Source organism: Staurois parvus, unplaced genomic scaffold (genome assembly GCF_062004578.1).
Source record: "Staurois parvus isolate SC_StPar_1 unplaced genomic scaffold, SC_StPar_1.0 ptg000162l, whole genome shotgun sequence".
In the NCBI taxonomy this organism is placed as follows: Eukaryota; Metazoa; Chordata; class Amphibia; order Anura; family Ranidae; genus Staurois; species Staurois parvus.
In genome coordinates, this window is record NW_028317958.1 from 2,282,102 (window position 1) to 2,305,581 (window position 23,480).

At 42.9% G+C, this 23,480-nt stretch overlaps 1 protein-coding gene across 10 annotated transcripts in view; it reads right to left on the reverse strand.

Annotated features, from left to right (window-relative positions):
• The window catches only part of MAGI1 (membrane associated guanylate kinase, WW and PDZ domain containing 1), a 768,502-nt gene that overhangs the window by 113,163 nt on the left and 631,859 nt on the right, over positions 1-23,480 (reverse strand). For all 10 annotated transcript variants that reach the window (XM_089676009.1, XM_089676005.1, XM_089676006.1 and 7 more), the window contains 3 exons: positions 12,592-12,693; positions 11,251-11,433; positions 4,474-5,094 (listed from right to left, as the gene is read on the reverse strand). In XM_089676009.1, coding sequence (XP_089532135.1) covers positions 4,474-5,094; positions 11,251-11,433; positions 12,592-12,693 — 906 coding nt within the window. The remainder of the gene's footprint in view (positions 1-4,473; positions 5,095-11,250; positions 11,434-12,591; positions 12,694-23,480) is intronic.

Sequence of the window (23,480 nt, forward strand, 5' to 3'; positions counted from 1 at the left end):
ACCTGCAAAGTTACTACATTACTGAAAAGCAGGAGCCTTTCACTTAGCTCTTGACACATATAAAAAACACAAATTGATGCAGCTCTTTAATCATTGATGCAAAATTAAAGCAGTGTAAGTACCTTCATTTGACTTGACAGTATCACTACAGCAGAGTTAGGGTGTGAGAGGAAGAATCAGCACAAGCATCCAATCATTTCATAGTGTTGACAGGAGCATGCTGATAGGAGAAAGCAGAGTGACTAGCAGACCAACTCATCACTGTGCTGCTTCTCCTTTCACTGTTCAGTCACAGGCTAGAGTGGGTCCAGAATGACATTGGCTCAGAGGAAGTGGGAGGAATAATGCTGGCCATAAGACTAAGGACATCTAGTGGCAGAGAAATGTACTGCAGGTGCAAATCTCTAAACTGAATCTGAATAATGCAGCAAAAGCTGGTTTTGTTATTTTATGTTTAACAGGCTATTCATTTTTATCTTGTTATTTTTGGCTATAATTCTACTTTAAATATTTGAGCAAGTGCACTACAATAGATCTGTAGTATCTACAAGACAAAAGCGGCTCAGGATCTGAAACAATACACGTAGAACTTCTGTAGCGCACAAAGCCAATATAGACAATTTTCCTTAACTGGAATTTCACTTTAAACTTGTACTTTATATTTTCAGTTTATTGTTCCCTTCACCCATCATCACTTTGCTGACACAGATAAGAAGAATACAAAATGTTACCGGGCTCTCATTTTATGCAATATGTTCCGCTCTAAAGTACGAAAAGAATGGATTTACAGTAAGAAGATAAAATGTCTGACCCGAACTTGGTCAACTGCCGAAATGCATAATTGGCTCCAGGCGGACTGAGAGTCTTAATTCCCCGCACGGTATTAAGCGTCCGATGTCTTTTGCCACCCACTCCAACATCAGTTATAAGAAACTCAGATTTCGTTTGACCTAGTTACTATAGCTGGCGGATCTCTGCAAAGTGCTAAATACTGAAATATGAAAAGTAGTTCTGAGAGTCTTTGCTGTGCTTGTCCAGTGCCCTCTGCAGAATGAAAGATGAGACTTGATTGGCTGTTCTGGGCACCAGCCCAATATGTTTTGTAGAAAAAAATCTTAAAGCAGAACCCAAGCAAAAAACACAAAACGAACCGTCAACGAAAAGATGCCATAACTAACCAGCGTTTATGGCAGTATTCAGAGAACAAACATTTTTTCCTCAGCCACTAGATGTCCTCAGTCTGATGGCAAGTGTCATTCAACTGACTTCCTTTGAGCCCAGGCTACCCCAGCCTGTGACTGGTGAAGGAGAAGCAGCATTGTAATGAGCTCATTTCTCTGTCACTCTGCCCTCTCCTCCTATGTATGTGTTTTGTCAGCAAATTAAATCATTAGGGCTGATTTACTAAGACTTATTTCACACTGATCCATGGCACAAACGCTAACGCTTTGTGCGTTTTGTCTTTTTTTTTTTTTTACAGGACATGTGACGCAATAAGGTGCATTTTTTATGCATTTCTGCTGTGGTTTCCCGATTTTGATGCGTTTTTGGTGCATTTTTTACTGCACCAAAAGTGCAGCAAGCAGGATTTTAAAAAATGCACCAGACCCACAATGGATCAGCATGAAAAGTTTCATACTAATACATGGTCACACGTTTTTCCTCCGCTTTTTTTAGTGCAAAAGCGGAAGAAAAACGATCAGTGTGAAAGCAGCCTAAAACTGGAAAGTGCAAAACCTGGTGCAGCTGTGCGTGGTAGCCAATCAGCTTCTAACTTCAGCTTGTTCAACTAAGGCTGGCCATACACTATACAATTTCTTACAATTTTCGGTCCAATTTCTGCCCAATTTCCTTTAGATTTACCGTCAACTATGTACTGCAAGGGCCTGCCTAATTGGATACAAGTGTTTAGGTTTGACCTCCTATTATATGGTTTTTGGTAAATCTAAACCACAATTCTCAAGAAAATTGTATAATGTATGGCCAGACTAAGGTTTGACAATAAAACCTGGAAGCGGATTGGTTTCTATGCAGAGCTGCACCAGATTTTGCACTCTCCAGTTTTAGTAGTCAACCCTGTGACAGACCAAATCGGGGGACAGGGGATTTTGGAGGAGACTGCGGGCTAGCCCTTAGTCCCCTCCAAAAGCCCCTGTCCCGGTTGGGTCTGTCACAAGCCCCATTGCATTCTTATGCTTTTTCTTCCTCTCACATTCCAGCTCTGCTGTCGAAGGAGGGCAAGGGGCTGATACAGGTCAAATTCAAGTATTCGCAGTGCTTGCATTTAAAAAATGTATTAAAAAGTACAGATGTGCATTAAAGCTGAACTCCGAACATGGATTTTTAATTGTATAGTTCCACTGGTCCAGCTTGAACCTTCATGAATACACAACGATTGAAATAGGAAAAGAATGCAATTGCTGAACTTTCCTTCTTGCCTGTCCTGCTGATCCAATGGCTTCAGTACTTTCTGTGTAACCACCTAAAAACCAGTGTGAAGATTAGGAGTTTTGACAGATATGCATGCTTGCAGAGACAGCCAGGTAACTAGCATTTTCAGAAAGTCAGCACTGGCAGACACCATTGTCCTCTTAGTACCGGCTTTCTGCACCATGATCCAACTGTCATTTCTTTTAAATAGAGACACCATCTTTACGCTAATCATCTGTTTGAAGCAGCCAGGGGGGTAGATTTACTAAAACTGGAGCACTCAGAATTGGATGCAGCATGGTAGCCAATCAGCTTCCAATTTCACCCTTTGATAACGTGCAAGCGCACGAAACGCGTTAGCGGGGGTGCCTTACACCCTGTGACATCACACCGCACGGCCCCTGTGGACGGCCGGTGGCCATTTTGGAATTCCCTGTCACCAGCTGCTTACTACTGCATGTGAGTAGTAAATTTAAGTACTCTGTTTATTTTACCCCTGTGGATAATAAAGTACTACACTATCAGATCTTTCTGTTGTTCTGGCTCGTTACTTCCGAGCCCCCCCCCCTCCTTCAAGGCTTGTTTGGGATGATTTGGTGGCCACATCAGGAATGGTTAAACTCCCCCTGCTGGTGAGATGATTGCATATCCCCTGATACCTGGAGACCCTGAGGTTGCGATATTTGCCCAGCTGACGCAGGCCAGATGACCCTCTCTGTGATCCAGTTTCAATAGGCGGATGACCAGGAGTTGGTTAACACTCAAATGCGCCTTACCATTGCGCTTTCTGGTTAGTGCAATCTACACTCATCTCTGTGGGAGGAATATGGTCACAGAAGTCACTAATTTTTTCACCACCTTGCCTTGAAATTTTGCACTATGCACCGCAAGAACACTCTTGTTGGAGATATTTATTTACCATTATCACAATTCCTGGACGTTTAGACATTTTTAGATCGATTTCATTATCAAGTGGTGTTCACAATACCATTTTTTGATTATATGCACCGTATGATTATATGCATGTATTATTGAATTTTATTAGCGCTGCATGTTCTTTTGATATATAAGCTTCCAATTTCAGCTTGTTCAATTAAACTTTGGCAATAAAACCTGGAAGCTGATTGGTTTCTATGCAGAGCTGCACCAGAGTTTGCACGCTCTAGTTTTAGTAAATAACACTCATTGTCTACCAAGCTGCATACCAGCAGTGAGTCAGGCAATTGCAGCATCATTCAGGCAGCTATTTACTTTGATGGCAGGCCCTCTTTAAAACATTTTAAAGCAGCTTTCTACATTAAATGATCATTTGATCCAAAACTACTATTTTAGCCTTTGGCAAATAATAGAATAAAATCAGATAATGTTTTTTTTTAATTTCTCGGGGCCTTCAGCTGGGGGATATTGAAAAACAATGTCAGATAGTAGGAGGGACCACAGCGTGTAGAAAGGGCAATGATATCTGACACATCAGGAAGTGTCGAATAGCAGTGGTGGATAGAGCTCATGAAGAAAGAGTCGATTTATCTCACCTTCAGCTGGAAAGGGGGATATTCCTTTTGTTATACTGATCTAACATCTTCCAGCTGGTGACAGGGCCATTTTAACTGATGGTGTCAATACTTTCCAAGTTACTGATCCAGACTGTATGCAGATCAGAGTGCACACTTCACATGCCGCATGCTTGTTCCAGGGTGAGCAACTCAGAATTCAGGAGGCAATTACAGAGTCAGTGCATGTTTTCTTTCTTTTCTTTTTGGCACTGCAGCTCTTCATTTAGAATATGGGGTTCTAGTAGAGACGTTATATTAGAGAATGGATAGACATAGTCAGCAAAGGAAATGTATACCAGAGAAGGATGGAGATTCTGCTGTTGTGTTCAAGGAGAGAATAGTGGGGCCTGAAGCAGAGGTTTAATAATAATAGAAAACCCTTTAATTCTACGTGTAGACCATGACCTTGAGAACATTTGAGCCATCAAGAACTTGGCAAGGGTCAAAAACACCACCCAACACATTACTTAAAGTCATCTGTTATTCTTACCTCCTCTTTGTACCAGCAGTGTGACCTCACTTCCCTTTGGACATTCGATCAGTAAATCCACAACTTGATTATGAGTAAGAGTCTGCACATTCTTCTTGTTCACCTCCACAATGAGATCTCCTTCTTTGAGACCGCGACACCGAGGACTGTCTACAATCTGTTTCACTCTCTGTCCACCACCACCGGGACTATCGGCTATGGTGAAGCCAAATCCCATTGGTCCTTTCACTATATGCACTGTGATAAGTTCAGGTTGTGTTGCTATAGAGGATGCCAAGGAAACAGTGTCATTAGGGTAACCATGGGAACCATTTGAAGATAAGTCCACGGGGCTGCTAGGCCTCGGCTCTTTTATATTATTGGCTTTCCTGGTTTTACTGCTGTTGCTTGATGGTGAGTCATAAGTCTCTTGTCCATTGACAATAATAGGGTCCTTGTCCAGAATGGCCACCGATGTCACCATACTTGTGTTGGGATCATCGGGATCAAAAGGAAGCGGGTAACCTCGGCAGAGTTCAAGGTCAACACTTTCACCGATTGGTATTGACTGGAAGATCTTCACAACTTGAGCATGAGTGTATCCAAGTACACAAGTGTCATTTACACTCACAATAACGTCCCCTATGACAGACAAGAATAATATATTAGATTTGACATTCTGTTTTCCTCGGAGAAGCGTCATCTCTATGAAAGGGCCGATTTACCACAAAACAGCACATTTTAAGAGTCATCAGATATCACTATAAAGGTAATTTGTTTTATTTTGTACTTGTATTATCTCCCTAAAAAAATAAAGGCTTCAGGCTGCTTGGTAGACTTTAAAGAAGAACTGAAGCCAAAACCAGTTTTTCCATTTTGGCCATCTGTGTCCCATTGAGGAGATTTTCCTTCACTTCCTGCCCCAATACCACAACACGTGAGAGGAAATCCCTCCACAGTGAGGGAAATCCCTGGTAGTCATAATTTGGGATTTTCTTTTACTTTCACTGATAACAGTCACCAGGACAAATATAGAAGGTGAATATCCCTAACAGAGACACAGATAGCAATAAAAACCCAGCTGGCGTTCTAATCTGTCTCGACTCTATCCAAAACAAACAAAAAATAAAGCACAGGGGCACCTTTGGACAGCAGCATTGTCAGTCTGGGGGGAGGGAAGTGTTTGATGTACTAGCAGATTTAGATATACTAACACATTGAAGCCAAACTCCAGATTACAGTGCACTTACAGCAACAGTTTTTTTTATTTCGGGATAAAGGTTTTACATAAATAAAAGCTGATCATTGCGAGCACCCGTCAGTGGTAAATGGTTTGTCTCAACACTCTTAACTGATACATTTGCAGGAGAGCTTGTTCTGTTGAAAAACAACAGATTTACTGGCCAGATCACCAAGTGAGAATAGAAGAAATGAAAGCCTAAAAAAGAAAAATAATTTACACATCTAAGAATTGGCAATCTGCAATATAATAAATGCTTACTTTTGGGGTTAATACAACTTTAAGGCTGTCCCACCTTTACCCCCAACAGCTGCCATGCCCTTGTCCAGCGAATGGCTTATTAAAGGCACTCCTAGTAGGTAGGAGAATGGCAGCTGCCAGGAAGCACACTGAAGATGTTCTGGCCAATAATGGTAATCTTTTGATGTCAGCTCTGTGGCAGAACTTTTACTTTGAGGCTGATCCTACGCCTTCATATTGCAGTCACCTGCAGCCATTCTGGCACCTCAACACACACATATAGTAGAACTAAATACTCCACAACACAAGGAAGAGAATGAGAATGCTCTGTGCATGGGGGTGCAAAGTCTTGCCAGAAATAGTTCAGATATGTTTTTCTTGTGTTGTTTGCTGGGAACCCATGCAAATGGAATGGGCTGCCTTAATGCAAACACCCTGAAAGTTAAAAAATGCATGTATAGTACTAAATTAACATATGCAAAGTAATGAAGAGACCCTCCAGGAATCTAAATGATTGACAGGTTTGTTTTAGGTTTTCTGCTATGTAGATCTGTGCCTGACAAATTAACTCTGAGATCAGGGTGAAGATGTAAGATGTACTGTAAGATTCAGTACGCTCATGGAAGGGAGCGGGGCAGTGCAAATGGCCTGGTGTACTGAAATCATGTCGGAGGTAGGCATGTGATTATGAATATCGCTCCTGCTGTGACTGGGTCTCTAATAATAGATGCAATCACTGTGAAGGGTGCTGGGAACTGATCACAAGTGGTGATAATTGCCAGTGGATATTGTACATCAGACAAAGCAGTACTTAACATGGCAATCTCCTATAGACACACAAGACATTAGGAGATATATACACTCTCCGGCCACTTTATTAGGTACACCTATTCAATTGCTTGGTAACATAAATTGCTAATCAGCCAATCACATGGCAGCAACTCAATGCATTTAGGCAAGACCTCCTACTCTCTAGCTCCCTTGTATCCTCCTCCCATACTCGTCTCCAGGACTTCTCCAGAGCTTCCCCCATCCTCTGGAACTCTGTATCCCAATTTATCAGACTATCGCCTACTCTGCTCACTTTTAGGCGATCTCTGAAAACCTATCTCTTCAGGGAAGCCTATCCTGCCCTCAGCTAATACTGGAATCTTCTACTCTTCCAACCAGTCCATCTCCCACAGTTACTACCATTTGTATCACTAGACCCTCCCTTCTAGATTGTAAGCTCCAAGGAGCAGGGCCCTCAAATCCCTCTTGTATTGAACTGTATTGTTACTGTATTGTCTCCCGTTATATTGTAAAGCGCTGAGCAAACTGTTGGCGCTATATAAATCCTGTATAATAATAATAGACATGGTGAAGACGACTTGCTGAAGTTTGAACCAGGCATCAGTATGGTGAAGAAAGGGGATTTAAGTGACTTTGAACATGGCATGGTTGATGGTGCCAGGCGGGCTGGTCTGAGTATTTAAAAAACTGCTGATCTACTGGGACTTTCACACACAACCATCTCTAGGGAAATTGAGACTCATCAGACCAGGTAACATTTTTCCAATCTTCTACTGGCCAATTTTGGTGAGCCTGTGCAAACTGTAGCCTCTTTCCTGTTCTTAGCTGACAGGAGTGGCGCCCGGTGTGGTCCTCTGCTGCTGTAGCCCATATTCTTCAAGGTTCAACGTGTTGTGCATTCAGAGATAGTATTCTGCATACTTTGGGTGTAACAAGTGGTTATTTGAGGTACTGTTGCCTCTCTATTATCTCAAACCAGTCTGCCCATTCTCCTCTGACATCAACAAGGCATTTTGGTCCACACAACTGCTGCTCACTGGATATTATCTCTTTTTCGGACCATCTCTGTAGAGATGGTTGTGTTTGAAAATACCAGTAGATCAGCAGTTTTTTAAATACTCAGACCAGCCTATCTGGCACCATCAACCATGCCACATTCAAAGTCACTTAAATCCCCTTTCTTCCTCATTATGATGCTAGCTTCAGAAAGTCGTCTTCACCATGTCTAGATGCCTAAATGCACTGAGTTTCTGCCATATAATTGGCTGATTAGCAATTTGTGTTACTAAGCAATTATACAAGTGTAGCTAATAAAGTGGCCAGTTAGTGTGTATATCTATATATCTCACACACACTTATCAATTTTCCCATGTTAATATTCATTTTTAAGGTTTTTGTCAATGTCCTGGCCTGTCTGTGTTCACTTTTTCTACAGAGCCCAACAGAAATGTATCATGCCTACCATCTTATTGTACTATACCTATGTACAGGTGTGCAGAAACACTTAGCTCAACAGATGCAGGGTTAACAAGCGCACATACAGCAGCACTCACATTGGGAGAAAGGGAGAGGACTGGAGGCCAACCAGGTGTGTGGCATGCAAATGTACTGACAAGGAATTTGCTGATAGTGAACAGATGAATGGCCTTATCAGTCTACTGCTGCTTTTTTTAGTGTCCAGTCAGAAGGCTGGTAGTAAAAAGAGGACACCACTGTTTCCTTTCTGTGGCCTATAACTGTAGCAGAAAAAGCGGTGTCACTTGTCTAACAAGAATGTGTAAATATAGGGACTGAAGAGATAGAAATAGCAGTGCTTCGACAGGTAAAAACAACTCCCTTCCATGCATTTCATCAGTGTATTTAGCTGTTTGCCTGGAGCTTTAAAGGTCTTGTAGCTCAGTGTTATAACCCAATAGCAGATGTATCTGCACATTCAAAGGGATATTGATGATACCCTTTCAAAGAGCAACAGTTACATTCCACCTACCTAACTTCTTCTACTAACACTGGTGCCTAGGACCTTTGCAGCTAACCAAAAATCATTATCCATAAAGGCATTACAAACAGAAAGAGTAACGTACAGTTAGGAACAGAAGTATTTGAACACCCTGCGATTTTGCAAGTTCTCCCACTTAGAAATCATGGAGGGGTCTGAAATTCACATTGTAGGTGCATTCCCACTCTGAGAGACAGAATTAAAAAAAAATTAAGGAAATCACATTGTATGATTTTTAAAGAATTTATTTGTCTTGCACTGCTGAACATAAGTATTTGAACACCTGAGAAAATCAGTGTTAATATTTGGTACAGAAACGTTTCCTGTAGTTCTTGACCAGGTTTGCACACACTGCAACAGGGATTTTGGCCCACTCCTCCACACAGATCTCCTCTAGATCTGTCAGGTTTCGGGGCCGTTGCTGAGCAACACAGAGTTTCAGCTCCCTCCAAAGATGTTCTATTGGATTTAGGTCTGGAGACTGGCTAGGCCACTCCAGAACCTTGATATGCTTCTTACGGAGCCACTCCTTGGTTATCCTGGCTGTGTGCTTCGGGATGTTGGAAGACCCAGCCACGACCCATCTTCAATGCTCTGACTGAGGGAAGGAGGTTGTTGCTCAAAATCTCACAATAAATGGCCCCATTCATCCGCTCCTTAATACAGTGCAGTCGTCCTGTCCCCTTTGCAGAAAAGCACCCCCAAAGTATGATGTTGCCACCCCCATGCTTCACAGTAGGGATGGTGTCCTTTTTCCTCCAAACGAGATGAATGAAGTTTAGACCAAAAAGTTCTACTTTGGTCTCATCTGACCACATGACTTTCTCCCATGCCTCCTCTGGATCATCCAGATGGTCATTGGCAAACTTCAGACGGAACTGGACATGTGATGACTTGAGCAGGGGAACCTTCCGTGCAATGCACGATTTGAAACCATGACGGCGTAGTGTTCTACCGACAGTGACCTTTGAAACTGTGGTCCCAGCTCTCTTCATGTCATTGACCAGCTCCTCCTTTGTAGTTCTGGGCTGATTCCTCACCTTTCTTATCATCAGTGATACCCCACGAGTTGAGATCTTGCATGGAGCCCCAGTCTGAGGAAGACTGACAGTCGTCTTTAGCATCTTCCATTTTCTAACAATTGCTCCAACAGTTGATCTATTTTCACCAAGCTGCTTGGCAATTGCCCCGTGAGCCCTTTCCAGCCTTGTGGAGGTCCACAATTGTGTCTCTGGTGTCTTTTGACAGCTCTTTAGTCTTGCCCATGGTAGTAGTTGGCATCTGACTCACTGTGGGGTGGACAGGTGTCTTTAAAGAGCTCAGACAGGTGCTACTAAGATAGATTAATGAGTGGAGTAGAGGTGGACTTTTTAAAGGCACAGTAACAGGTCTTTGAGAGCCAGAATTCTTGCTGTTTCTTAGGTGTTCAAATACTTCTGTTCAGCAGTGCAAGACAAATAAATTCTTTAAAAATCATACAATGTGATTTCCTGAATTTTTTTTTAAATTCTGTCTCTCAGAGTGGGAATGCACCTACAATGTGAATTTCAGACCCCTCCATGATTTCTAAGTGGGAGAACTTGCAAAATCGCAGGGTTTTCAAATACTTCTGTTCCTCACTGTATAAGTAAAGGCAGGCCATATAAGGTGCACATTTCTTTGGTTGCAAGAAATATGCACAAATCCTCCTTAATTTAACACAGATGGTGTTGACAGGGCCATCTCTCCTGCCGAGCTATTGTCTTCTCCTGGCAGGGGAAGCTGTCTCCACCTGGAGAAGACAGTGATTATTGCTAGCGGCCATAGCAGAAGTGAATTCGGCCATAGCATAATCAGAACTGAATTCGCCAGGCTGATTGTACCCAAGTTGACCAATTGATCAACTTGGCACATTCAGCCTGCCCACACACGGTTCGAATCTCAGCGGTTCCTGCTGAACAGGTCAATATTTGAACCGCCTATGGCCGGCGTTAAACTGAAGCTATTTCAGGACCATAAGAAGTGAACAAACCTTTAGAAGAAAGTTGTGAACTTCCACATTCTCTCTCTCTTATCAATGTATTATTCTTTCTTATCTATGCTTTATAGTTTGCATTCAGTAGTCATTTAAGGCCATCGCTTAACTGTAAGGAGTCAAGACAAACAGTCCCTGAATCGCCTGCTATATGTTTACCTCCAAGTTTAGCAATTTCTCACAATTGTAAAAATTGCCTACAGTGCCCTTTACAGTATGAGAGAAAAGCATCCATTCGGCGTTTGAAAGTAAAGGTTTCTGAGGTATGATTATAGCATACACCAATGCATTTTCATAGCTTGCTGTCGAAAATCAGCAGGTTGGTTAAATAGCTGAACACACAGCTTTTTCCCTTCTCAAACAAAGCAACAAATAATCCCGCAGCCCAATTTTATTCATAAATGTGTAGACTGGCTATGTTGTACAATCAGCTTTTTAAATTTTACTCCAGCCCGATTCAAAAATTAAAAAAAACATGGAGCCCACTATACAGAGCCAGTGTCAAGATAATATTACCCGTTTCCATCTTTCCATCTAGAGCAGCAGGGCCATCAAGAACCAAACTTTTTATCTGCAAGAACTCATCCGGCTCATCTCCGCCAACCACAGTGAAGCCAAAACCTCGGGTGCTCTTCCGTAGTTTTGTGTTGATAAATTTGCCTTTTAATTCAGATGGGTTCCTGGTGAAGAATGGTTTGGCTACAAGAGAAAGACAAAAGGTATACAATTTTAAGTGGGGGTTTTATCTGATAATACGTCAGTATAGAGCCAGAAACAAATAAGGTGGAAAAAAGAGTTCTGGCAGAAACCTGTGTAAACAAAAAAACAAGCAAAATCTGCCTCAAAGTCCAAAGGAATTTAAAAGGGCACCTCAAGGACTCAGTTGAAGATAGTCAGTCACTGAACCACTTTCTTGTTCCTTTGAACCCCTTTGCCAGTCCAGTATCTACCTCTAGAGCCCACTATCCTTTGTTCAGAGGCATGCTCATAGACCATAGCTCTCTAATGGTAAGAGAAGTCCTCTACTGGAAAGGTTTTACAGGTCAATGGGAGAGAAAGAGAGGCCTAGATGTCTACATGTGGGCAGCTGGTGAACAGGTTAGGGGATCCAGAGCAACCCTTCACCCATTCACAAACCTGGGGTAATGCTCACATATTTTAGGAAAAGATTATGTTTCATCCTTATCAAAGGATAATTCAGAACATCTGTGTGTGTAGCATTTGTAGATGGATTGTTAAATTGTTATGATTTCTTAATATATATACACATAATTGGAAAAGAAGCATCTGGCCTGATCGTTTTTGAGATATATTGACCCAGAAGTTGAAACCCTACACTCCTAAAAACCGTGTTTGTGCCTGTGTGTGTTCTACTCTAAATAAGTTTTTCTCATTAACACTCCCTCAGCTAACAACTATCCACCCAAAGATTTTCAATGAGCAGTCAGGAACTTATATTGGAGAAACAGGTTGGCTCTGAGGAAGAGGCTGTGCCCTCGAAACGCGTTAGCCAGTTGGTCATCCAGGGTTCCATCGTATGGACTCAGATGTTGTTTGGATCATACATCTTGTTCAGTTTGACATGTCTGTGTTATGTCCATTGTGAGTATGATACCTATTTTTGTTTCTTTAATAAATTATTTTAAACGATAATGCACTAGGTCGGTGCGCCCTTTTTCTGTTTCTCCATTTGTATCCAGTGTATTCGGACCATCCCGGTCTGTTGAGGGCAGCAAGCAGTGCATATTCCAGAACATTCCTATTGGGTCTACTGAGTCCTTTCCTAGCGCAGGAGTAAAGTGTTTGTTGTGTAGGAACTTATATTGCCTTTATTACACAAGAACCAATGAATCATACCGTGGGTGGAAGGGTCTCTTGGTGGCTCCTTCTTTTTGGGACTGAGGTTGTTGGGCAGAGTGAGAGGTGGAGGTATGGCAGGCATATGCTCTCCTGTCCAATCTGTTGGTGTGAAATACAGTGAAGAATACTGTTAACCCATACCGTTACTTATACATACACAAAACATACATTGAAAGAGAAGCCTTTGACACAGCTCTGTTCCCGGATGCTGGATAAATTATTCAGTATGCCTGAAACCAGAGCAAGGATTGTGTTACATTGTAACAGTTATCCTGCCACAGACAGACTTGGTAAACTCTGCCACCTTAACTAATGAACTGCTACAGGTCATCTGCTCTTCCTTTGCAAAACACACTGAAAGCAAACCTGTATTTACTATAAAGCGTAATTTTAGGCAGATATGTAAAGCATATACCTAAAGGTATCTGCACAAATGTTTATATGCACTAAAGTTTATGGATACCTGACCATCACACCTACTAAATGACCAAATGTAGGTGGACACCCTTTTAAAGAGTTTAGTTGCTTCCAGTGAAGGGTTGCATTAATGCTGCAGCATACTGTACAAAGAGTTGTTAAACAGCTGTGTGCTTCTGACGATGCGGCACCAGTTTGGGGAAGGCCCTTCTATGTTCCAGCATAACTGTTCCCATGTGTGTCAATCCAGCTCTACAAAGAAATGGTTTGACAAGTTTGAGCCAGATCCTCTCCCCTCCATCAGTACCAGCCCTCACAAATGCTCTTCTGGCTAAATTAGAGACACTCCAAAAAGATGGGGAAAGCCTTCACAGCGGAGTGCAGGCTGTTGAATACCTGAGAAGGAGGGGAATTTCATATTGGGTTTGGAATGGGATGTCCAACAAGCTCATATTGGGATGATAGTCAGGTGTCCACAAACTCTGGTAGGGTTACCCAGACATCTAGAGCTCTAATATGCATTAAGTGGTATCAGTGGTAGGTTCCATCCATTCCCATGTGTCACCAATTTCCCACCACTATCAGTGCCATGTTTAAATATTTACAGCCTGCAATTAATAAATACATATAGTTTCACCAAGGTGCTATATTACCATGATCACCATTACTTCTGCCCTCTAAGGCTCCATTCACACCTATGCAGATGTGCTGGTGTGCACTCATTTTCTCAATTACAAATCGCGCTTAGGGCAGGCCATCAATTTCAATTGGCTGCCCTGAATGCAAAAACTGCACAAAAGAGGTCCACTTTTTTTTTCTTTTAAATCACGCTGGAACAAAATGCATGGTACTTTTCCACAATGCTTTTTGGCATGGAGAAAAAAAGAATTTAAGTGCTATTAAAGGTTTGTTTTATATTTTATTAAATAACAAGAATTTCATACTTACCTGCTCTGTACAGTGGTTTTGCTCAGAGCAACCCCGATCCTCCTCTTCTCGGGTCCCCTACTGGCACTCCTGGCTCCTCTCCCTTTACCAGTGCCCCCAATAACAAGTCACTTGCTAAGGGAGCATTGGTGCATGCTTGCTCCCGAGCCCCACTCTATGTGCCCATAAGACATGTAGAGCCACGGCTCAGCCCCGCCCTCTCCTCACTGGCTATGACTGACAATGGCTTCCACTGCTGTGTCTCAGCCAATGAGGAGATAGAGAACCTGGACAGCTGAGGCTCCCATGCACATAGCTCGGTCAAGAGGGGGCTCAGGTGAGTATTAGGGGGGACTATGGATTGAGCAGCACACAGAAGGTTTTTACCTTCATGCATAGAATGCATAAAGATAAAAAAAACTTTCCCGCAACGCACAAACGTGAACATGAGCCTGAATTGTAAAATTTTTTTATTTTTAAACATTAGCATAAGGGAAAAGTAGCAGTAAAAAAGCATTGGAGGGTTAACCACTTCACGGTCTTCATAACTGGTTCATGCTTCATGGTCTTCATAACTTGGGTCTGTTCTTGGTGCATGAAGCTGAACTCCAGGCCGATATAAAAGGTCTCCTGCCCTGCCAGACAAGGTTGTGCTGTGTGGCAGAGCTGTGCTAATCTCCTAAATGGATGGGCAGAAATACAAATCATTTATCAAGTACGCAGCTCCCATATATCTATTACAACTGTGTATTTAGCCATTTGCTTAGGCCCCATTCACAGTTGAGCTGAGCATCTTTGGTCATTCTTATGGACATTTGTTTTTCGCATGTGTACAGGCACGCCTGCGTGTTTTTTAAAGCTGAAGTGTAGCTTGAAGAATAAAGTGTATCGGGTAGGGTTTTTTTTCTAAAAAAAATAGGTACAGGAACTCCTCCCTTCTGAGTCACTTCTGGTCTCCGCGCCCTCTACCCACCTCTGAGCACTTTCATTTGGTTCCACCCTTACCCACCTCCCAGTACCATTCCTTTTAGTGAAAACAGAGCCAAGTAATATTTTGTGGTGCTAAATAATTTGTATGGAATTAGTTGATAACAAGAAAAGCCCAAAAATAGATCCCCCGCAGTCAGAAGCATTAGACCCCCACCGCCCTCCAGCAACAATAGATTCATCCAGCAATAATGGACCCCAAAACAAAATACCACCCTAGCAACAATAAACCCCCAGTTGCTACAACAGACCCCCCAGCAGCCAGCACCATAAGCCTTTCTAGCAGCAATAGACCCCTCCCTCAACAGTAGATCCCTTCCAGCGACAATTGACCCCCATCAACAATAGACCTCCCCAGCAACAGTAGACCACCACACAGCAATAGATCCCCCAGCTGCTAGAAACAGATCCTCCAGCACAACCCAGTACCCCTTGCCATTACATACTTTCAATGCTAGAGGTGCCGGAACTGCATTCCCCCGTAATCTTGCTGAAAAAAATCCCTGGTATTGTGGCCAAAATACATAACTCCGCCACAAAAGAAGATATTGCACGTTTTTGAATGATGAGCACCAAACTTTACATGACATGCCCAGGTATGAACAGGCACCACTGAATATAATTGAATATCCTTTTCATGACGCTTCAAATAGAGCTTCATATCGTTCAGGTGTGAACGGGGCCTAGAGTTTAGTCAGAACTTTTCTCAGAGTGCTGGGACTAGGTTTATGTATAAAGACTGTAAGCCAGGCATGTCCAAAGTCCGGCCCGCGGGCCATTTACGGCCCAGGGGTCGGTTTAATATGGCCCTCCAACAGCCCTCCCTGCTCTGTGTATTGTGGCCCTCCCTTCTATGGCAGACAGTCTTCTGCTTGAGAGCAGAGCGCATGCCTGACTGCGGCGCGTTCTCCCTGGTCTGTGTAAATGCGGCTGTCGCACGGTCCTCCCTTCTGTGGCAGACAGTCTTCTGCTTGAGAGCAGTGCGCATGCGTGACTGCGCCGCGCTGGGAGCGACAGAGGGCGGTGACGTCAGGGCCGGGCTTCCAGCGTGAAGTGTGTTTCTCTTCCCCTCCCGGCTGCCGAGCAGAGACTTCAGCTCCAGCTACCTTTTTCACCCTTCACATTAGTGCAGGTAAGTTTTTTTTAAATTTATTTTCAATACATTGTGAAAACTCAGCTGTCAGTTGATCTTAATGTTATGAAATGAAAAGTATGTCGTTTGCAATTAACTTGGCATAAAATAATTTATTTGCATTTAATTGTAATGGTTCAAAGAATGTTCGGAGAAATGTTCGGCCCTCCACCATGTTCACTTCATCCAATCTGGCCCTCTTTGAAAAAAGTTTGGACACCCCTACTGTAAGCTCTAACGAGCAGAGCCATCTGAACTCCCTTGTACTGAATTGTAATGTAACCGTATTGCCTTCCTTCATTTTGTAATAATGCACAAACTGTTGGTGGTATATAAATTCTCTTTAATATTAATAATATTAATAATACATAATTTAGGACACACCAAAGGCAACACTGCCTTTGGTGTGTGTTAATGTTATATTCATTTGTATTAGGGTGGCCGCTTTGGTAGGGTCACCTTATTATTATTATTTTTATTATAATACAGGATTTATATAGCGCCAACAGTTTGCTCAGCGCTTTACAATATAACGGGAGGCAATACAGCAACAATACAGTTCAATACAAGAGGGATTGTAAGCTCCTTGGAGCTTACAATCTAAGAGGGAGGGGCTAGTGGTATAAAAGATAATAACTGTGGGGGATGAAACTTATATTTTTATTTAGGTATGTGCGCTGTGATCTATTATTGTATCATTATGTATAACGATGACTACATCAGAGTTAAAGGAGGACAGATTTGGTTAACAGCTGACAGCTTTACAAACTCACAGCCATATTAGACACGGCACACAGTTCAGTACAATACAGATGACTTCTATACATACAACATATACAGACATATTGCTAATGCTCAGTACAAAGGAATCAGCATAACAATGTAAACACTGCACAGTATAATGTGCAAACGAGTGAACAACTCCGCGGTTAAACGTGAAAATGCAAATCATGCCGGCGTCTAGGGATTTGTTTCATTTTGCAGTCTGTTCTGGAGATGTTCGTCTCGCAGTCTTCGGAGCTGTGCATTATTTGGCTCAGGGAGCCCTCCTGTGGAGCAAGTACTCAGGGTGACCTTAGCAAAGCAATATTTAGAAACTAGACTGAAAACAGAGGGAAGAAGATGCCGAACGGGAGGCAAGGCACAACCAGGGGCGGACTGACAACTCATGGGGCCCCCCGGGCAATAGGGGATCATGGGGCCCGTGTCCTTGCCCAAACTCAAAAAAGCCTATGAAAAAGGTACCAGGGGCATCTCATGGGGCCCCCTACTGACCCCGGGCACTCGGGCAGTGCCCGAGTTTCCAAATGGTCAGTCCGCCCCTGGGCACAACGCATCGCCTGTGCAGCTACATAGGGTTGGCAATAGAACACGGGGGGCTTATTTAATGTACAATCCTCTCTACAGCTGAAAACTAACACAGAGACTGCAGTCCTCAAGTCTAAGGGCCTTTTCACACGGGCGATTCGCCAATTTGGTTTTGATTGGTCAGATCAAAAAGAGACTGAAATGTAACGCTAGGCACATTATAGTGGATGTGCATTCATTTACATCTGGGTCTGTTCAGACTCGTCAAGCCGATGGCAAGTTTGCTTGCAGGTTCCTTATCGCAAGCCTGAAAAGGTGTGGGCAGATATAGGAGAACACAGGTCCATTTACATCTGCCTGGCTTTAGGGATCACCTGGGTCTGTTTTTTTTTTTTCCATCATAAGGTGGAGGAAGAACAGAACAGACATGAAAGTTACATATAAGACATCTATTTCTGTTCTGATTCAGCCAGGGATCTGTCCAGGATCTCCTGCTGAAATAGAACAAAGGATTCCTTGCTATAAAGCTGGCCATAAGTAAGATTTGTCTGGTTTATCAGGGGCTGCCTGAAATTCGATCGATGTATGGGCAGGCTGATTGTACCCACTTTGATCCATCAATTGGCCTGTGTACATCCAGCCTGTAGGATTTTTTTTACATGTGATTACCGCCTGTAGCTATAGCCACTAGCAGCAATCGATGTGTTCTGCCAGCTGGGAAGGCTCCCCCCCCCCGCCACAAAATAGCAGTGCGGGACGCACTGAAAGAAATAGAAAATAGAGTCATCTATAGGCAGCTTATCCTCGAAAGCTACATTCATTTATGAAACAAATTACCAATAGAATCAGGGGCAGTTCTAGCAAAATTCTGACTACCTTTACAAGGTCCAACAATTAACATCTCTTATAGGCTCTCCTTGGATCTGGTAAATATGTCCTTGAACATGTATTGTTGTAGCTATTTGATCAATGGAGAATAAAACACCATTAATCCTGCCAGAAATATAGCAGGCCGATTATTTCCTGTAATATGCTGACAAATGATGCATCAAAATATCAAACAAAATGATCAGTTATCACTGTGGACTACAGAACTCCCCCATCCCAATTTAATTGAGATAAGACAAGGGGGAGCTGTTCTGTAGTCCTAGGGCAGTAGTGTATTTAGATTTTGTGCTGCCCTAGGCAACACAAACATTTTGAGCCCCCCCCCCTCCCCAATGAGAGAACGAGAGAGTTCAATAAGTGTGTGTATGTATATATGATTCTCTCTCCCCTTCTTTCTGTTCTCTCTCTCATCCCCCCCTCCCTCTCTCTCCCTTTCTCCCCCTCCCTCTCTCTCCCCCTCTCCCTCCCTCTCTTTCTCTCTTCCTCCCTCTTCCCCCCTTCTTCCCTCTCTCTCTTCCCCCCTCTTCCTTTATCCCCCCTCTCTCTTTATCCCCCTCTTTCTTCCCTCTCTCTCTCTCTTCACTTTCTTTCTCCCCCCCTCCCCCTCAGATCCTATGGGACCACACACACACACCCACCCCTCCCCCCTCTCCAAGGGCTGCTGATCTCTGTGCAGCAGGAAGGGGGGCAGGTGTGTGCAGTCCCATACGATCTGTCAGTGATCAGTGTCAGTGTAATCTGCTGGATGGATGACAGGATAGAGAGCCCACAGAAGACAACACAGCTCACCTCTTCCAGGCTCTTTCATCGCTTCTCTCCCTGCTCCAGGCATTCCCCTGTTCCTGGCTTGTCAGCTGCTGGAGGAAGAGGTGCATGATCGTCGCTCTGCAACTGCCCTCCCCCACATCGATCTTCCGGCTGTCCACCGCTGCTCAAATGGTCCCTTCTTCGGGAGGAGGGGGGGCGGCGCCCCCCCCCTAAAAATTGCCGTCCTAGGCAAACGCCTTGTTTGCCTCATGGTGGATATGCCCCTGTACTAGGGTAACAATGCTGCTCTGCCATAGACTGATGAGTGAGTGTTGTTATCCTAGGATAGTAAAGTAGCCCATAGTTTAAGCCATCCATTCTCGACCAGGGTTCCCCTAGAAGTTGCTAGGGGTTCCTTGAGCTATGGCTGATTGACCATTTGTTGGTGCCTACATAACTCTACATAATGTAAGGGGGGGATCTTCCTACTGACCCCCTATGAATTTAATTAGCAGGGGTTCCCTGAGACCTGAAAATTATTATAAGGGTTCCTCTAAGGCAGGGGTGTCAAACTGGGGGCCCTCCAGCTGTTGTGAAACTACAAGTCCCATCATGCCTCTGCCCTTGGGGGTCATGCTTGTAACTGTCAATCTTGCAACGCCTCATGGGACTTGTAGTTTGGCAACAGCTGGAGGGCAGCCAGTTTGACACCCGTGTTCTAAGGTAAACAGGTTGAGAAAGGCTGATCAATGCAATATTCTTTCCTTCCACCATGGGTGGAAAGAAAGGAAATTGCTTGATTTCCCCATCAACACAGTCAGTGTTGAAGGGGGAATCCCTCCCACAGCACTATTGTATTCTGCTGGTGGTCATATGAAAAAAATCAGACAGGCTGGTTGTACTGAAGTTGATTGATAGATCGACTTCAATATAACTAGCTTGCCCATAGATGGATAAAATCTCGGCCAGTCCCTGCTGAATCGGCCAAGATTCGATCCACCTATGACCGGTTTTAAAACACAGATCACAGCTGGAATCTGGTTGATGTTGGGCAATGGACAGTTCTTTCCTTCTCTTCAGTTTGGACTTGACCATGAGAGGGAAATAAATTGCTAGAAGGACCAATGATCTTTGTATGTTGTTCTTGAATGAGTCGTTCATGCGGTGGCAGCACATGTGTGAAATGACCTTGGCAAATTCTGAAAGACTGAAGATCGAGGTCTTTGTACCGCCGCATGAATGAATCATTCAGGAACAACATGTAAACATTAATAGCGTGTAATCAATGGTGGCATCCATTTTGGCCTTGAGCAGCAGCAGTAAGAGGCCAATAGCGCCATGTACCTCATAACATTAGTAGGGGTGCTCAACTTTTTGAAAAGCGAGGGCCACTTAAGTGATTCGGCAACCGGTCATGGGCCATGATAAAATGAAATGGTTCAGAATTTCTAATTTTTTATTTTGAACAACATAACGAACATTCTCCTCCTGCAGCTGCTGAATGCCACTGGGGTGAGAGGAGGGGAAGCCGGATTTCAAAGGTTTCAGGAGGAAAATTAGAGGGTCGGTTCTTGTATATACCGTACCTGCTACCCATCCTGTCCAAGTGTAAAATAGCAATAGGAAGAAGGGTCAGCCGCACACCAGAGGATAGATGAACATAGTGTAAATTTATTGATCCATAGGACACACAAAACACCAGGACATGAATACAGGACCTGTTAACATGTTTCACAGGATCTTTTGCTTAATCATAACAAAGAAAACCACAAAAGTGCTGTCTTATATAGGTATTAGTTAATAAAGAACACCTGTCCTAATTAGCACTCCTGAATCCTGAGGATACGCCTACTAATACATTGTAACAAGACATATAAAACCATTGTATCAAAAGTAGTGATCTCAGAGAACAAGAAAGGAAGAAAAGAAAAAGGAAAGTGAAGTGGAATAAAAGGAGAAACAAAGAAAGAGAAAAAGAATGGATACAAATAATTGTGAAAAAATTATGAAAAAATTATAAATTAAAAATAGAATAACAAACACAGATAAAAATTAGTAAATATCCCAAGAAGATATGGGTTAAGAAGCCACATTTGTAAATAATAAAAATTTAAATATAAATATATGCAAAAAGCGCATACAAAAAAAGCATGTCAACTTGGGATAAAATACAAAAAAAAAAAAAAGAAAAAAAAAAGTGTAAAATAGAATGTGAAAGGGAGACTGCAGGGGCCAGCTAGAGCATGGGATGGGGTTTGAGGTTGAGGGCCACAGGTTGAGCACCCCTGACATGAGCATTTATGTTTACATGTGTATGGGGAAAATATGGTCCAAAAACAGCTCTGGATGCAGTGCTGTTCTATTGTTTTTTTAATGCTACGGAACGCAGCACAACATTACTCTGCAGTTGTGTGGATGGGCCCATAGACTTCTATACTGCTGTGTGCAGAGGTGTAGAAAGCTATACACTGTTTGCATGTGAGTAAGCTCTGAACAGACAAGAGTGCATGTATTGCAGAGATATACGGATTTATTTTGCTCTGAAATGCACTCTCAGACTATCCCAAGCCCAACCTTTGCTCTGCACATAATCTATACTTCACATTCTTGCTTTCAGGATTTCTCATAAGGCAACAGACTCACCATCAAAGGAACTTGGAAAGCTCATGTCTTCAGGCAAGCACATAATCTAACCGAAGATGTTCTCTTCACCGCCGATCCAGCGCAATTTCCTCTTCTATCTGACGAAGCACACACGGTCTCTTCTAAAGCTTTGTTTCTGTGTATCCCTCTAGATAGTAAGCCTGGGCTCTGAAGACTCTTCTATTGTTCCATGTTTTATTACATAACTGTATGAACTTGATGTTGGAAATGTCTTAAAGTTTTGTATTCTCCTTTTTGTTCCTCCTTGCTGATATCACCAAGGACTCGTGCACATGGGCATAACTAAAATACTAAACCCACACTATATCTTGTTGGCAGAAACATCCAGCATAAAACACGCATGTAATCACGCCTAAATGACTTGTGTCTATGTGTGCTTAGACACTAACTCTTCACCTACCCTTTCAACCATGCTAGAATACATTTACATATGTTTATATGCATTCACAAACACAGAGATGTAAATTGCGCCAAAATACTCATCTCAAATGCAGGATTTGTTTTTTTTTTTGTTTGTTTTTTTTTTTTTTTTTTTTAATAGTTCAGCTTTCCAAAAAACCTGCTTATGCAGGTGAGGGTGTTTGTAGGAACTCAGCAGCTCTGCTTAACCACTTGCCCTCCTAAGGATTTACCCCCCTTCCTGACCAGGCCATTTTTTTGATTTGTGGCGCTGTGTTACTTTAACTGGCAATTGTGCGGTCATGCAATGCTGTGCCCAAATTCAATTTACGTCCTTTTTTCCCCACGAGTAGAGATTTCTTTCGGTGGTATTTGATCACCTGTGCATTAATTTTTTTTTTTGCACTATAAAAAAAAAAAAAAAGTCCAACAATTTTGACTTTTTGCTATTAAACATGTCTAGTAAAAAAAAATTTTAAAAATCAAATTTTGTCATACATTTAGGCCAAAATGTATTCTGCTACGTCTTTGCTAAAAAAAAATCCCAATACGTGTAAATGAATTGGTTTACATGAAAGTTATAGCATTTAAAATGTTACTGGAATTTTTTTTTTTTTTTACTAGTAATGACGGCGATCAGCAACTTATAGTGGGACTGCGACGGGCATTCTGACATTGGGGGGCACTGACTTGGTGTCACTGACATCCGCAGTGACACCAATACAGTGCTCAGAAAAAAAACTGACACTGTACTAATGGCACTGGGCTGGAAGGGGTTAACATGAGGGGCTACCAAAGGGTTAACTGTGTGCAGGGAGTGTTTTACTAGGGGACGGTGTCTGTGTGCTTCACTGTAATCACACTGCAGTGTGCCCCAGCTGACAGGGAGCACTGTTAGTAAACAAAACAGTCCTCCTCCTCATTGGAGATGCTTGGTAATCCCGAGGCGCTGGCGTGGGTGGGGTGTGCGCCCCCCTACTCGTAAATGCGAAATCACGTATATACATGTGATTTTGCGCACCCCTGCTGCCCTGTAGCAGTATATCTGCTATAGGGTGGCGGGAAAGCAGTTAAAGTCAAATAATACCCTTGCTATAGGTTCAGGCCTTATACATACTTCCCGAAGCATGACTAGAATACTCCCGGGACGTTGCTAAGTGAGGTCTAGTTGTTACTGTCTACCTCCACCATCACAGAAGTGTTTTTTTCTTTGATTCAAACCCCTCCACATGCTCTTTCTCCCCCTGATGCAGTAGCTCTGAGCTTAGAGTCTGAGAGCTCACTATGGTGATGGTGGAGGTGAGCAGTAATGACTAGGCCTCACTTAGCAATGTCCTAGGAACGTTCTTCGAATATTCCAGTCAGGCTTCTTCAGGAGGTACATAAATGTCCTACACCTATAGCAAGAGTATTATTC